At 32.9% G+C, this 13,286-nt stretch overlaps 1 protein-coding gene across 4 annotated transcripts in view; it reads right to left on the bottom strand.

Annotated features, from left to right (window-relative positions):
• Window positions 1-1,061: 1,061 nt before the first annotated feature.
• The window catches only part of Ptpmeg (protein tyrosine phosphatase Meg), a 530,463-nt gene continuing 518,238 nt past the window's right edge, over window positions 1,062-13,286 (bottom strand). For 3 of the 4 annotated variants that reach the window (XM_081740356.1, XM_081740358.1, XM_081740359.1), the window contains one exon: window positions 1,062-10,889. In XM_081740356.1, coding sequence (XP_081596482.1) covers window positions 10,806-10,889 — 84 coding nt within the window. In that variant the 3' untranslated portion in view covers window positions 1,062-10,805. The remainder of the gene's footprint in view (window positions 10,890-13,286) is intronic. The other variant, XM_081740357.1, reaches the window with a different exon arrangement.

The following is a 13,286-nucleotide window of genomic DNA, read 5'->3' as shown; positions in this document are numbered from 1 at the left end:
CGTACGAGATGCTAAGCTCTTATGTAAGCTTTCGAATAGTTATTCGCCTGTTTGAACGAACAATTTTTGCCATTTTTGGCACGTATTCTTCTGTTTTTTAGGTTAAGGACGTCCCGAAAGTTGCTCATTTTCTACCGACTCATTTCCGCTTTTAAATCGCTCAATACCACTTGTAAACAGTCTTCAGAGTTATAGCATTATCGCCATACATCAATTTCAACATTTCATGAGTTTCTTTGTCATATATTTGCAACTTGAAACAGAATTTAATGTTCACGCGTTGTTGATGCGCGATAGATACGCGCTGACTGACAAGTCAGAACGTGTTCCAATTTGACGCTCCCACTCTCAACGAATCAGGCTATCGAACAAATTACATCGAATGGTTGCAGCGTCAGCAGCTGCTGCTTAAATAAAAAAAATCATTAGCAATATTTTTTGATCACACCTTGTATCAATTATTATGTCTCGCCTTTATTTCATTAAACACTAACAGTACTGGAGAATTTTCACTTTAAGAGAACCTATTTAAAGAGGGTTCAATCTATTAAAATATATTCTCACAATAATCATTGGTTGAAACTATCTGCATTATCTAACATTTTAGTTTACAAACATACGAGGAAGAACCAAATCGATTTGTGAGTGTGGGGGCAAATACTCCTCGCCAAGTAACTGCACTCTTGCATTTTTGTATATGTTAATACGATATCTGAATAAAGAATAGGTACTTACCACGTGAGGCAAAGCTTTGGCTAATAAAGTGAGTTTATTACCATTTTTCAGTCCACCAACACCAAATTTACATAGTATAGTATAGTCACAGAAATGGAAAATCTTTAGAAATTTTCCAACAAGCACATTACCCGAATATTCAACAATAATTGATCAAAGGAAGATGGGAAATTCCTTAGTTTTAGAAAAGGAAAGGGAATGGTAAAATGGGAAATTCCTTGATTTCCTCTAAAAATAAGTGCCTGTGATTTATCTATTACTATAACGATGGATAGTGAAAGGTCTGCAACGTACAGAACAGGTAAAATAATAATACTAACCGTAAATATATCTGTACAATTTGTTTATTGCGTAATGTGAAATTTAATAATTATAGAAGTGAGCTGCACAGACTGTCTTCATGAGTTACAAACTTGTTCTTTTTTTCTTTCATTTGAAATATTTTATTTTCGTTATGAAATATTTCATAAAAAGTACAACTAACATTGTTTAAAAAAAATACAAACGGATGCATATATTCAAAGTACATTGATTTGTTTTTCCTTTCAGAGTATACAATCATATATACTTCCTTCCATAAGTCATCATGATTTTTCCGTCTTATCTCTGCTCAACTTACAAGAGGAAATTTCATTTCACAAGCAATTAAATGACAGTACAACATTAACAATAAATAATGGCAGTTTTCACAACTTCACAATGAAATGAAAACTGAAAAGAAAAGGGGTACGTGGCACGTTCGTTTTAAAAAAATCAATAAATAAACCACGCTATTTTCAGATCTTTTTATACATTACCGTATTATACATTGTGATGAAGAAATAAGGAATCTGATTTGATTTTTCACCATGTCCTTTTTTTCAATATAACTTTTAACATATGGATCTATTATTATGATATGGCACTAATGGACAAAGAAATAACCAGCAGCGAAATGAAAGTTAATCAAGAAATTGAACACATTATATGTAGAAATGTGCTTGACAATAAATGTGTACATTTCTCTTCTTTTTTTCATTTTGGATCGTTAAGGCGTTCGAAAATAACTGAAATATTGAAGATATCGAAAAGTTTGTATATTTACACCAATTTCTCAATTTATTTGTCCACAGCTTTGTAAATTAAACCATTATAGTACTCAACTTTAAGTTCCACGTAGTACAGCTTTGATAATTCAGGAAGAAATAGTTTTATCTCTATGGGCTATTTTTATCCTAACGGTTTCAGTAACAATATGTTAATGATACTGTTTGTTAAGTACTATTTTAGGGCTCGTTAAGAGAACTGACCATTTCATAATTAATACTGTTCTGTTCAACTGGCAAATTAATTTGACTTAAAGAATTTTAAATGTTTTAAAGCATTATTAGTTGCATACTCACTAAGCATATTTGATAAATGGTGATGAAATGTTTATTTAAATAGCGTTTCTATCTTAAGGAATTGCGAAGAATGCAACTCTGCTTTTAAAGTAACTCATACGGCTGGGGAGAACTCTCTCAACAGACTTCACTTAGAGCAATTAAAAACAAGAATCGAATAAAAAACTGATATGCCTCTTACATGATATAGAAACAAACCTGAATGTATTTGAACTTCTATGCTTGAATATTAAAATAAGCGAGATTTTCATTTAAATTTATACTAAATGTCAAAAGAAATATGAACATCTGCAGCAGAATTGGACGTAAGATAACTTGTTCTATATTTTTCCAATATTACATTACAGCCATTATCACTTTACGTATTCTAACACGTTTGAAGATTTAAATTCTTGGCCTAATTGGTCAGTCATAAATGCTCAGCCTATCTCATGTCTATGAATCAACTGGAAGATTAAACTAAAATAGTATTTAAGCTCTATGGAAATATACGACTAGAGAGTTTTGTTTACAGGCACCATCCCAACACACTTACTTGTACAGTCAGCGACAAAAGTTCTTTCCGTTTGGTAAAATTTATTTTGAGAATAACAGTAGTATGGCTGGTGAAAACTGTACTAAAATTACCCTTCCATTCTGAAGTTATTCACAAAACTAATTTCAGCAAACAGAAAGAACTTTTGTCGCTAACAGTACTAATACGACCCTTACTTATTCAGCCACCCGAATGTACAATTTGAAATGGAAGCAAAGCTAAAGCACAAACAGAATGCCTTCTATAAATAATTAGCATAAAAGCAAAAACCACTGATATTAATTCGTAAGAAGAAAAATCGATGTAAGTAACCATTATATTACTACAATAGACCAAATAATAATATTAGTAAAGAAAGAACTGCTCAATTTATTAACTTTACTACTACTACCACGTTTAGAAGTTTCTATGCTTTTTGGTTCTAAAGTTTTTGGTGTTGTATTATAGACGAATACCTAGTAATAATTGTTCTCAAGATCCGAATATTGCATGTTTTGTTACAGAAACCAATAATGGGGTTCCGGCACCCTACATGATACTATTAGAGGTAAAAAATAATATGTTTTGGAGTTGAAACGTAATTTCTGCACACCCTTTGCTGTTTCACATATTCTACTCAAACGAACTTCGCAATTAAATAGAATAATTAGATGAAGCAATACCAGCACTGTTTTAATTTCTAGATTTGTAAAATAAAATAGTGTATAGTACCTGTTGTAATAATAAACGCTGCTGCGAGGAGAAAAGAAAAACTTACGGAAATCAGTCAAATACTGCGAAAGTTGCTGCACAGAGGAAGAAAAATCACATTACAGTACCTTCTTTCGAAAACAAATAATTTTCTGTTTCAGTTCATGAGTAAAAATGTATTATTCTACAAGTAACTACCAAGGTATAGTTACAGGTTTCGAAATTTCCATCAGTTTTCATACTTTTTTTCCACACTAAGAACATCCAGGTTCTTTATCGAGCTAAATTACAATCTATTCTTTACCATTTGTAAATATATTTTATTATATATACAATATTATTTACTGCATCTAATTGGGCTACTTCGTTCAGAATACCAAACACCTTACAATACTGACCATTTCTCCTATCAACCACCTCACAACATTTGAAATTTCATCACACTTCTTATCTTAGACATTAAATACTTCTTTTTATCAGTCTCAAAAAAGTAGTGTTGTGAATATTTTCTTAATTATATTAAACAAAAGAATGAGGCCTGATACACAAATAATTCGAACACCCTGTATAACTTTTTTCTTTTAATTTAAATTATCAAAATGTTGGTCACCTTGCATTTGTAATATGTACATTATATAGAACATAGTAATTATATAAAAGTTCATTCACACATATATGTGTATGTGGACCGAAATTCTAAGATAAAAGTAGTGGCAAAGAAGATATTTAACAACGGCAGGATTTTAAAATAATTTTATGAAGTTTAAAACCAACAAGCACAGACACAAAATAATATTCAAGATGGCAGTCATCCTTGTAAACAATATTGAAATTTCAACTACTTCGGTTTAAAATTAAGGAAGTTAAACAGTTTATCTGTAAATGAAACAAAACACTGAATGCAAGGAGAGGACAAAATAATCGTAGAGTTCTACATTTTTAATTTTTACAATACTACGTATTCCTAGGTATTTTACAAATGAATGTTAGAATAAGCTTATCTTTCCAGGAGGAAAACAAAGAGAAAAATAGTGGATCCGCTAAGCTGATACATACGAGGGTGGATTGGAAAGTTCGTGGCCTGACTAGGGAATAAACAATTTTATATTTGTATACATTAGCTGCGTAGCTACATTCGTTGGTAGTCACTGAGTAAAATTCTTTTCTTTGTTATTTCAGATAAGGAGTTTATCAGGCACCAAGTCGGCGGATGTGACGGAAATTTGTGACATGGAGAAAATCACCAGAACAATGCGCGCGTTCACACGTCCTTTGCATCCATGGCATGGCAGAAATTCATTCATGTTGGTTCGAACTCTTACCGCATTCGTCCTATTCGCCTGATCTTGTCCCCTCCGACTTTCACTTGGTTAGAAACCTGATAAAGTCGTTGAGGAATCAATGATTTTCTTCCGATGCAGAGGTGAAAAGTGCGGTACTGGGATATTTTCAGGGTTCCAGAAATCATTTTTAGAAGTGGTATAGAAGCATTACCTTACAGGTAACGTGAGTGTATCTCGGTCGAGGAAAAATATAACTTATCCAAATATTTTCTAATTTTGTAGATCAGGTCACAAACTTCCAATCCACCCTTGTATGATGCTGAACCTTATAAAAACAAATTTATTCGACTACTTCGCGGACTTAGCACTATGCTGCAATTTCTTGTGCTTCCCATAAATTCAAAACTCTTCTCTACGAAGAAGTAATTTGTGATAAGAATCAAGGCAGTGGTACATTAATTCGAAAAAAAAAAAAAAGGCATGTATCAACTACATAGTTGTGGGAATTACGTTGATAATTCTGTGCTGAAATTCCAAAATGATATACTTTTTCTAGTTTTTTGCTCTTTCGTATGCTTCTACATTAATAGGTAGACTGACATTCTATTGCCAATAAATGTCCAAAAATGTTATTTAAAAAAAAATAATAACAAATGTAACGTAAATGTAATTCAAACAACTCTCCGATTTTTTGACCTCTGCTCGTACATGAAAACATATTTTAATTAAATATTATGGGTATCATAAATTACCATCAATTACAGCTTATTGGATTAATTACTGATAAACCACACCATTTATCTGTAATATTTAAAAAAAAGAGAATATTGTATAAAACATTTAAAAGAATTTGTCCTCAGCAAAATGTACAAAAATGATACATTGGATATTCAAGTGTACAAAAGACTTTAATGTCGTATGTTGTATAACATATGCAATAATAATTTTAGATATAAAACAATTTCCAAAAAGATTTTATTATTATTATTATTATTTACATATACATGTAAGTTTAAACTATTTTATTTCGTAACAACGACAGAAGGCACACAGGGTATATATATATTTGTTTTATTTTTTAAAATCTTCATTGATAAGAACTTGTAATGTATTATAACTCCTACCGAAACACTCAAAATTTCTATATTACAAGCCATTGTTCACCCTGTGCATACTTCCTTTTAAACGGTTCTTGCACTCTGTACACTAAACTTCTTTATTACATCTCAGTCTATCAAGGTTTTAACATTTTATGCGAAAAACAACATTCAATTGTTTTCTAGAGCTCTAAGTTATCATGACTACTACTAGTTTCGATTTTTTAAAAATTGAAGTTATGTAGAGGCAAATTTAGTATTTAAGAAATAACTAGCAATCGTGGCTGTAATATCACTATGTTTCCATTGCTTTGCTGTGTATAATCTAGAAAAACAAACAATTGATTTATAAGAAGTAACAGTCAATGGTTTAAAATAAAAAAAAAAATAAAAAAAAGGAATCCTATAGATATTTGATCTACAACCCTTATCTTCCAAATAATGAGGTTAAATTACTTATCAATTTTATGAACAGCTTTATGGTGAAAACAAACAGGCATAATTTCTTTTTTTTAATTACATTGTAATGGACACGTTTCTTAATACCAAATTAAATACTTACAAATGTATTTTCCAACTTTAGCCTAAATTTTAAGAAGTTACGTGCTGCGGTCTTCTTCTAAACCAAATACTAAATGACTGGGATTTTGTTACTTTTGGGTTAATTAAATGAAGTAGAATCAAAATATTAGCTGGATTTTCAAAATTACCTTCAGTTGAATAGCACAATGATAACTCATGAATAACAATTTTCATTCGTTGTCCGTATATACACTGTTGCCAAGTCATTTTAGGTAATCGATTTTCTACAAATAAGTATCTCTTGAGAAGTATTGGTTAATAGGTTTTTTTTTTTTTAAAAAAAAAAAAAGAAAATTTTACCATTGGGAATTTTCCAAATTACCACATCTTTTTAGTAGAAAATTGATTAACGAATTGTAATTAATGACTAATGTTGTATTATATACTTAATTCCCATACTAACCTAATATTTGGCCCAGAAGGCTGTAGCACATTGCACATGAAAATTAGTTCGCCATATGTGAGATATCTTCCGTATTACATAATCTTTTCTACTTGAGTCACTCGAAATAAAATTCGCCTAATTTTTAAATTTCTTTTTTGAAAATAACTACCACGCAAAAGACAAAATTAAAACTTTGGGGAGACAATGTCTAAGTACTTAGACAACATAGTAATAATAATTTTGGATATTACGTAAAAATAATCATGACGTATTTGTCCTTTTATGGTCTCTTCCTCTTCTATAGTACTGTTATAGTTCTATAGTAAATTTCTATTTTCTGAAGTTTAATTTTGCTTTTGTTTTGGAATTATTATTTTTAAAAGAATGTGAGTTCTGGTTGGAATTCCTGTTAAATTGTTGGACTTGCATATCAGAGACAGATAGAGCAACGGTATTTAGATTAAACTGGACTGCCAAAAGAATTTGATAAAAATTGAAAACTACAGTTACGAAAGATATCTATTGTGTAGAAAACAGTAAATACAACAGGCCAAGAAGCAAAATTGAACATATTAAATAATAATAATATATCTAAATAGCAAACAAATATGTTGTGCGTAGTTGCTCAAAACTGTAGAGTAACTTAATAAATAAAGTAACCAGGCCAATACGTAATAGCTGTATCGTTATGTATTAAGGCAAATATAGATTGTTTGTGGTATCTGATATGCAGTGAAATCCCATTTCGTCAAATTGAATGTGAGGCTTTAGTTTTAAATGTACCCGTACATATACAATCCAATATTAAGATGCATAGTTTTATCTCCTTTTCTTGCATGATATAGCATATCACGCGCGAAGCTCCACTATCAACATGAAAAAATTAAAAGGTATATGGAGATAACATATCAAAAGGCAATTTTGGTGTAACCCGTGAATATAATACGGCACTTAAAATAGAAACTTTTTCAGTTCCTACGGCAACCATCCCAATTCGACATTTAGCAACTGCCATAACCTTAATAATGCAAGTCGATTTGTTTTTAATCGTTTTCAGCACTGGATTACCTGGAGCCATTTGATCCAAGTATCCACACACGTCATCAGGATTTCCTTAAGATTTAATGTTGAAAAATATTAACAACATGACAAGGCTCCACTATTTAAGATCTACTTCAAGATTAAGAAAACAGAAGCACCTGCTTAAGATGCATTTCCAGGATACGCCCACTATCACTCATATAAATGAAGTAGTCCCAGTTCTTTCAGTCTTGTTCCAGAGTCAAAGCATAAGACTGTAGCAATTGGGTGTCACTTAAACTAGAGGCCCCAAGTATAGTTTTACATGGGACTAGTGGTGAAATTCAGCCGGTTTGACCGAACCGGTTATTAAAATGTCTTAGATCATGAAGCGGTTGTTAAAATTCTCTCTTCACATCTAGATTCTGCCTAATAATTTTTCTTTTTTACTGTTTTTGAGTATATTTTCTTTCCAATGTTTAAAGAGATAGCACACGTTGCAGTTGAGACATGATACTTCAATTTTCTACAGCATCTCATCATTGGAAATTTGATTCTTACGATTTGCAGACGCAGTTTGTTTCTGTAACATGTGTAATAGATTTTGCGTTGCGCTAACGCAAACCGGTAAATAGTGCCTCTGATGTTTTTGTGTGTTGGCACTTGCATAGGCGTCGCTAATAATGTAATCAAATGTTTTCATACTACTAGCAATAATAGTAATACTAAATCAACTTAATATACTAATTACAGAACCGGTTGTTGATTGATTTGAATGACAATACTGGATGGGACTACTATATTTTCGTACTAATGTTTTGAAACCAACCATATTATACAGATCTTAACAAATATGCTACGTAAGAAATGTATATTTGCTTAACCTTTGCAACAGTTACATTTATCAATGTATATTAAGAATCACGTCAGTAGCCTTGTTACCTTATTTATTAGTACTCTATTATAATCTATACATCATAAACATACCAATTTGTTCGTACTTTTCTTCTGTTAATGGATCTCAACACTTCAAGTAACAAATTAGTGGGCGGATATGATTATGGCCATTAGTTATGGGAACTTAGAACAATCTAAATACAAATATACTAGGAATGTGTACAGCGCAAAACCTGGTACATGTGAACTAATTTGTTGCCTACAAGTTCGTTTGAAAGCTTCGACTGTGAAGATGCCAATATTTGCTCTCAATTTAGGTTTCTGTCACAGCACGTAAAACAACTTCCTCTTTGCTGGAAATGACAAAGAATTGAGCAAAGTGATTGTGCTCGTGCCTGTTAGTGAGCACTGTTAATTAGATCATATCAACAATGTTGGAGAACAATGATTGCTGCTGCAACGATATTGACAAGTGGTAGTCAATTTAGTCCTCCCGGACTTTCTTTAGACATCGATTCAGTCGTTGTTTAGCTTTAGGGACCATCTGATGTACAACCATAAGTATTAAATTTTTTTTTAGGTACATTACAGCATATCTACATTTCCTATAGCCAATAGCGAACTTCAGAGGCTGAATACAAAATTTAAACATGGGGATAAATTTCTATATAGAATTTCAAATATTACAAGCGTTCTCTAAACAAATGAGGATAATGTTCGGCCTAGGTGGTGGATTTTGCTTTAGTTCTTGTTTTAAATGTAGATCATTTCACTACGGCCTACGATAAAATCTTGATCGCTCTGTGTTCAGATTCCAGTCTAGGTATAGATTGCAATTTATTTACTGACCCTTAAATTAAAATTATCCACATGAATACTGAAACAAAAAAAAAGTAGGATATGGACTCTTTCTAATAACCATATGCAAAATAGAGGCAACGCAGCTAGAATTTTTGTTTCAGTGACCCATAAAGCGGTCACACTGAATTCAATTTTTGTTCCTTAATAGCCCTACAATAAACTTGTAAAATGTTGCGGTTATATTCCCGTCCCCTTTCTTGCCTCGGATATTTATTCATGAGAATATAAACTCAAGATCAAAGCGTACTGTGATAATACAAACAAACGTTTGTACTTTTCTCCAAGTGCACACAATAAACATTTTTAATGTTGCATTTGTTTTATTTACTGGCTTCACAATGTTGTACATCTCAAAATCAAATTAACTGTTTTCTTTCTTTCTTTTTTTCCTTTTTTTAATTACAACAACGGATTATTAAATGCTTAAAATCGGCACAAATTTAATAAAAGAACCGAAATATTGTTGCATTTACAGTTCCTATAGGACCAACTGCAAAGTTTCCATGCAACAGATATACTGTAGATTTTTCTCTTCTTTTGCTATACATTCAGTTTTTTTCCAGTTCCATTATTTTTATATAATTTATTCTTTTTAAAAAACGAGTTTTGAAACCCATTCGACTTTTACAAATAGTTATACACGAATCAGTCATTAACCTAACATTCCTGTACAAAAAGAGACAACTAAAGCTATAGTCTGTACAGATATAACACAATACATGACAACATATCTTACAATGTGATAAATAATAATATTTATGTAATTAAAAAAAAAACTCCTACGTCAGCATCTATTACTCTTCATGTTCTGAAATTTCCTGTTACCAGCCGTCATTCGTGGCACCATTTTCCGAAAGTAACTCCGTTCGCATCCAAGGCACTGCAGTGAAGATATGTTTTCGAAGCTGCTAGCTTGGATGGAGGGGTTTAAAAAATTATTTCTTACAGGAAAAAAAAAATACTTTGTAAAACGGTTTGGACTGCGGGTTAACAGCCACAGGACAGTATATATGAGTAACTGGTGATTGTTTTATTTTAAGGCCTCAGAAATGGTTTTGTTGCACTGGTACATAGTATATATAGTATGATATTTGTGATGGAGGGTTTTGTCCTGAGAAACGGTTTGTTTCCTTTTGGAACGATTAAAATATTTTTTTCTTTGTTTTCTGCTGTAGAAGTTCTCATCACAGTAGTACTAAAATCAGAAAAAAATCTGGTTAAAAATTGAAGTTGTTTGTAATCTATGCTCTTTATCTTTTGGCTTCCTGGAGATCACTTTATTTATTTTTTAATATAAAAAAATGTTGCTCACTTGAATTATATATCAATAGTGTCTTTTCATCTTTGAAACTCCGGTAAAGGTTTCACTATACCTTCATTATATGCCCGTTGAACGCTTTCGCACACAAACCTGTACTGACTCTGAAATAAAACAGAAACAGTGAGTTAAAATATTGTTTATTTACTATACATATTAGAAAACATTTGAAGTCTATAAGTGTTTAAGGGTTTTATATATATCTATATCTGTATCTATCTATCTATCTATATATATATATATATATATATATATATATATATATATATACTTGTAATGAACATTTTTTGTTAGACTAATGTGTTCTACACAAACCCAATATAAAGATAAAGTGGCGTAATGTTGAAGCTTGTTAAATTTTCGTAAACAAAGACGTAGAGCAAAAGCATAATTCCAGGAATTCACACTCTTCTTCCAAACTTTTAAAAACTTGAATGCATTACTAATGCCGAAGCATGTGCCCATTAAATACGACGGCTGGAAAGAAATAAGCGGCAACACTGCTTTATCCCCGCGCAGGAATTTTTATTCGAGCTGCTGTTGGCAACACATGTAGAGGGTGGGTGAAGCTACACAACTCGGGGGGTGGCGCTAGTGTAGGTGCTGCAGTGATAGTACGGGGTATTTTGAATGTAGGTTGTCAAATTACACCGCTCTAAAGGGAATTCTTTCCAAGGTAGATCAACATGCATGGATAAAGATCGAAGTGGCCCGTAGAAAAAAACGCCAGGGAATGTCCTCTGGGTTGGGTTGCAGTGTTTCGTGCAGGACATGATAGTGTGGAGGTTGACATGGGGTCGAAAACCGAGCTATTGAATTGATTCAATCTTTGCTGCATGTGGACAGGAGGTGGACTGCCAGGGAGTTGGATAACGAAGTAGGAACATCTTCGTTACCGAAAAATTGCATCCCAGTGGGTATCGCACCACCTTACAGACGTTCAAACATGGCACAGATACGCCCTCGCCGGTGATCATTTGGCATGTTACAGATGGGAAGGTCGCGTATTCCTGGACAGGAACATCGCACTTGACAAAACATGGGCGTGCTCTTTGTGAGCCACAACTTTTAACGACAATCAAATGAATGGTGCCACCTATCAGCTCCCGACCCAAGAAGCTGCGTCAGAAACCGGAGAATGTGAAGGTGATGCTGATAGTGGTATACGATGTACGTGGTGTCATATTACGGTATACAGTTCCTCAAATGCAATAAACTACTGCAGGTTTCTGGAACATCATCTTCGTCCTGCACTTCGTAGGAAACGACCCAACTTCATAAGGGATCCACTTATTGTTGTACAAGAGAACGCCTGTTGTCACAGCACAGTTGCTGTCAGAAACCTGTTTGAACGATTGGGGTGGGAGATTCTAGAGCACGCACCCTATTCGCCGGACATGAGTCCATGGGATTCATCTGTTCCCTAAAATGAAAGAACCACTGCGAGGGGTGCGTTTCTGCACCAGAGATGCCATACTTCGAGCTATAGGGCGCTCTCTTGCAAATATCAACAAAGAGGGCACCGTTGCTGGTATCCTGCGACTCCCCCACATCTGGCAACGGATGCAACATGCTGAAGGGGATTACGTTGAAGGCCTATAGAAGTCTCATGAGTGTACAATACATGATTTACGAAACATTTATATGTTGCCACATTTTTCTTTCCAGCTCTCGTAATAAAACAACAATAATTACAGGACGATAAATAAAAAAGAATCTCCACTTTAGCCGGAACTTTCTTAAGGTTAAAGGAGCCACGTGACTCAATGGTAGAGAACTTACATTTGCTGCGAGGGGTCCTTGCTTCGATTCAAGGTCATTTCACCGTGTTGTGAACAACAAAGTGTCGATGGATTTTCTTAAGAGTCTCCTGTTTCCTCACACATTCTCATTCCACCAATCCATTCATAATAATATTTACTGTCATTAGTCATTCGTCTCCTTTACTCTCAGGGCATAACAGTGGAATATAAAACTAGAAATTTCATTTTATTTCATTTTCTCTTTAGGTTGGCCGCTCTGCTTTCTCTCTTTACATATTACAATGTTGAATAAATATCAAACTTATTTTGGATTCGACATCTAATAAATTAATAAATAAACATATAGAAAATAAAGTTTTAGATATCTTACGTTGATTTAATGCTATTTTTCCTGTTAATTTCGCTTCCTTTAATCTGAAAGCATCCTCAGACAAATATTGACCTTTGAAGATAGATCAAACCGTGAATTCACATTCTTCCTTTTTCTGTTTTCTTCCATGTGTTAACGGAGACAACTTTTAACTGTTTACTGCAAGATTCTCAGACACTTGTTACGCACTATTACTATAAAAAAATTACATGCCTTTACAGAAAAATGCACAACAAAGTATTGTCACTTGTGAAAAATAACGATTCATCATTTATACCACTAAGAATCAAAGTAGCCAGCCCCTATAGTGATACTTTGTTTCATGTTATTATGAAAAAACTTCATTTCAGTAATTTGAATGATAAGAA

Source organism: Thermobia domestica, chromosome 15 (assembly GCF_964235325.1).
Source record: "Thermobia domestica chromosome 15, izTheDome1.hap1.1, whole genome shotgun sequence".
Classification (NCBI taxonomy): domain Eukaryota; kingdom Metazoa; phylum Arthropoda; class Insecta; order Zygentoma; family Lepismatidae; genus Thermobia; species Thermobia domestica.
The sequence above is the reverse complement of the archived record's forward strand: the minus strand, read 5'-3'. Positions and strand labels throughout refer to the sequence as shown.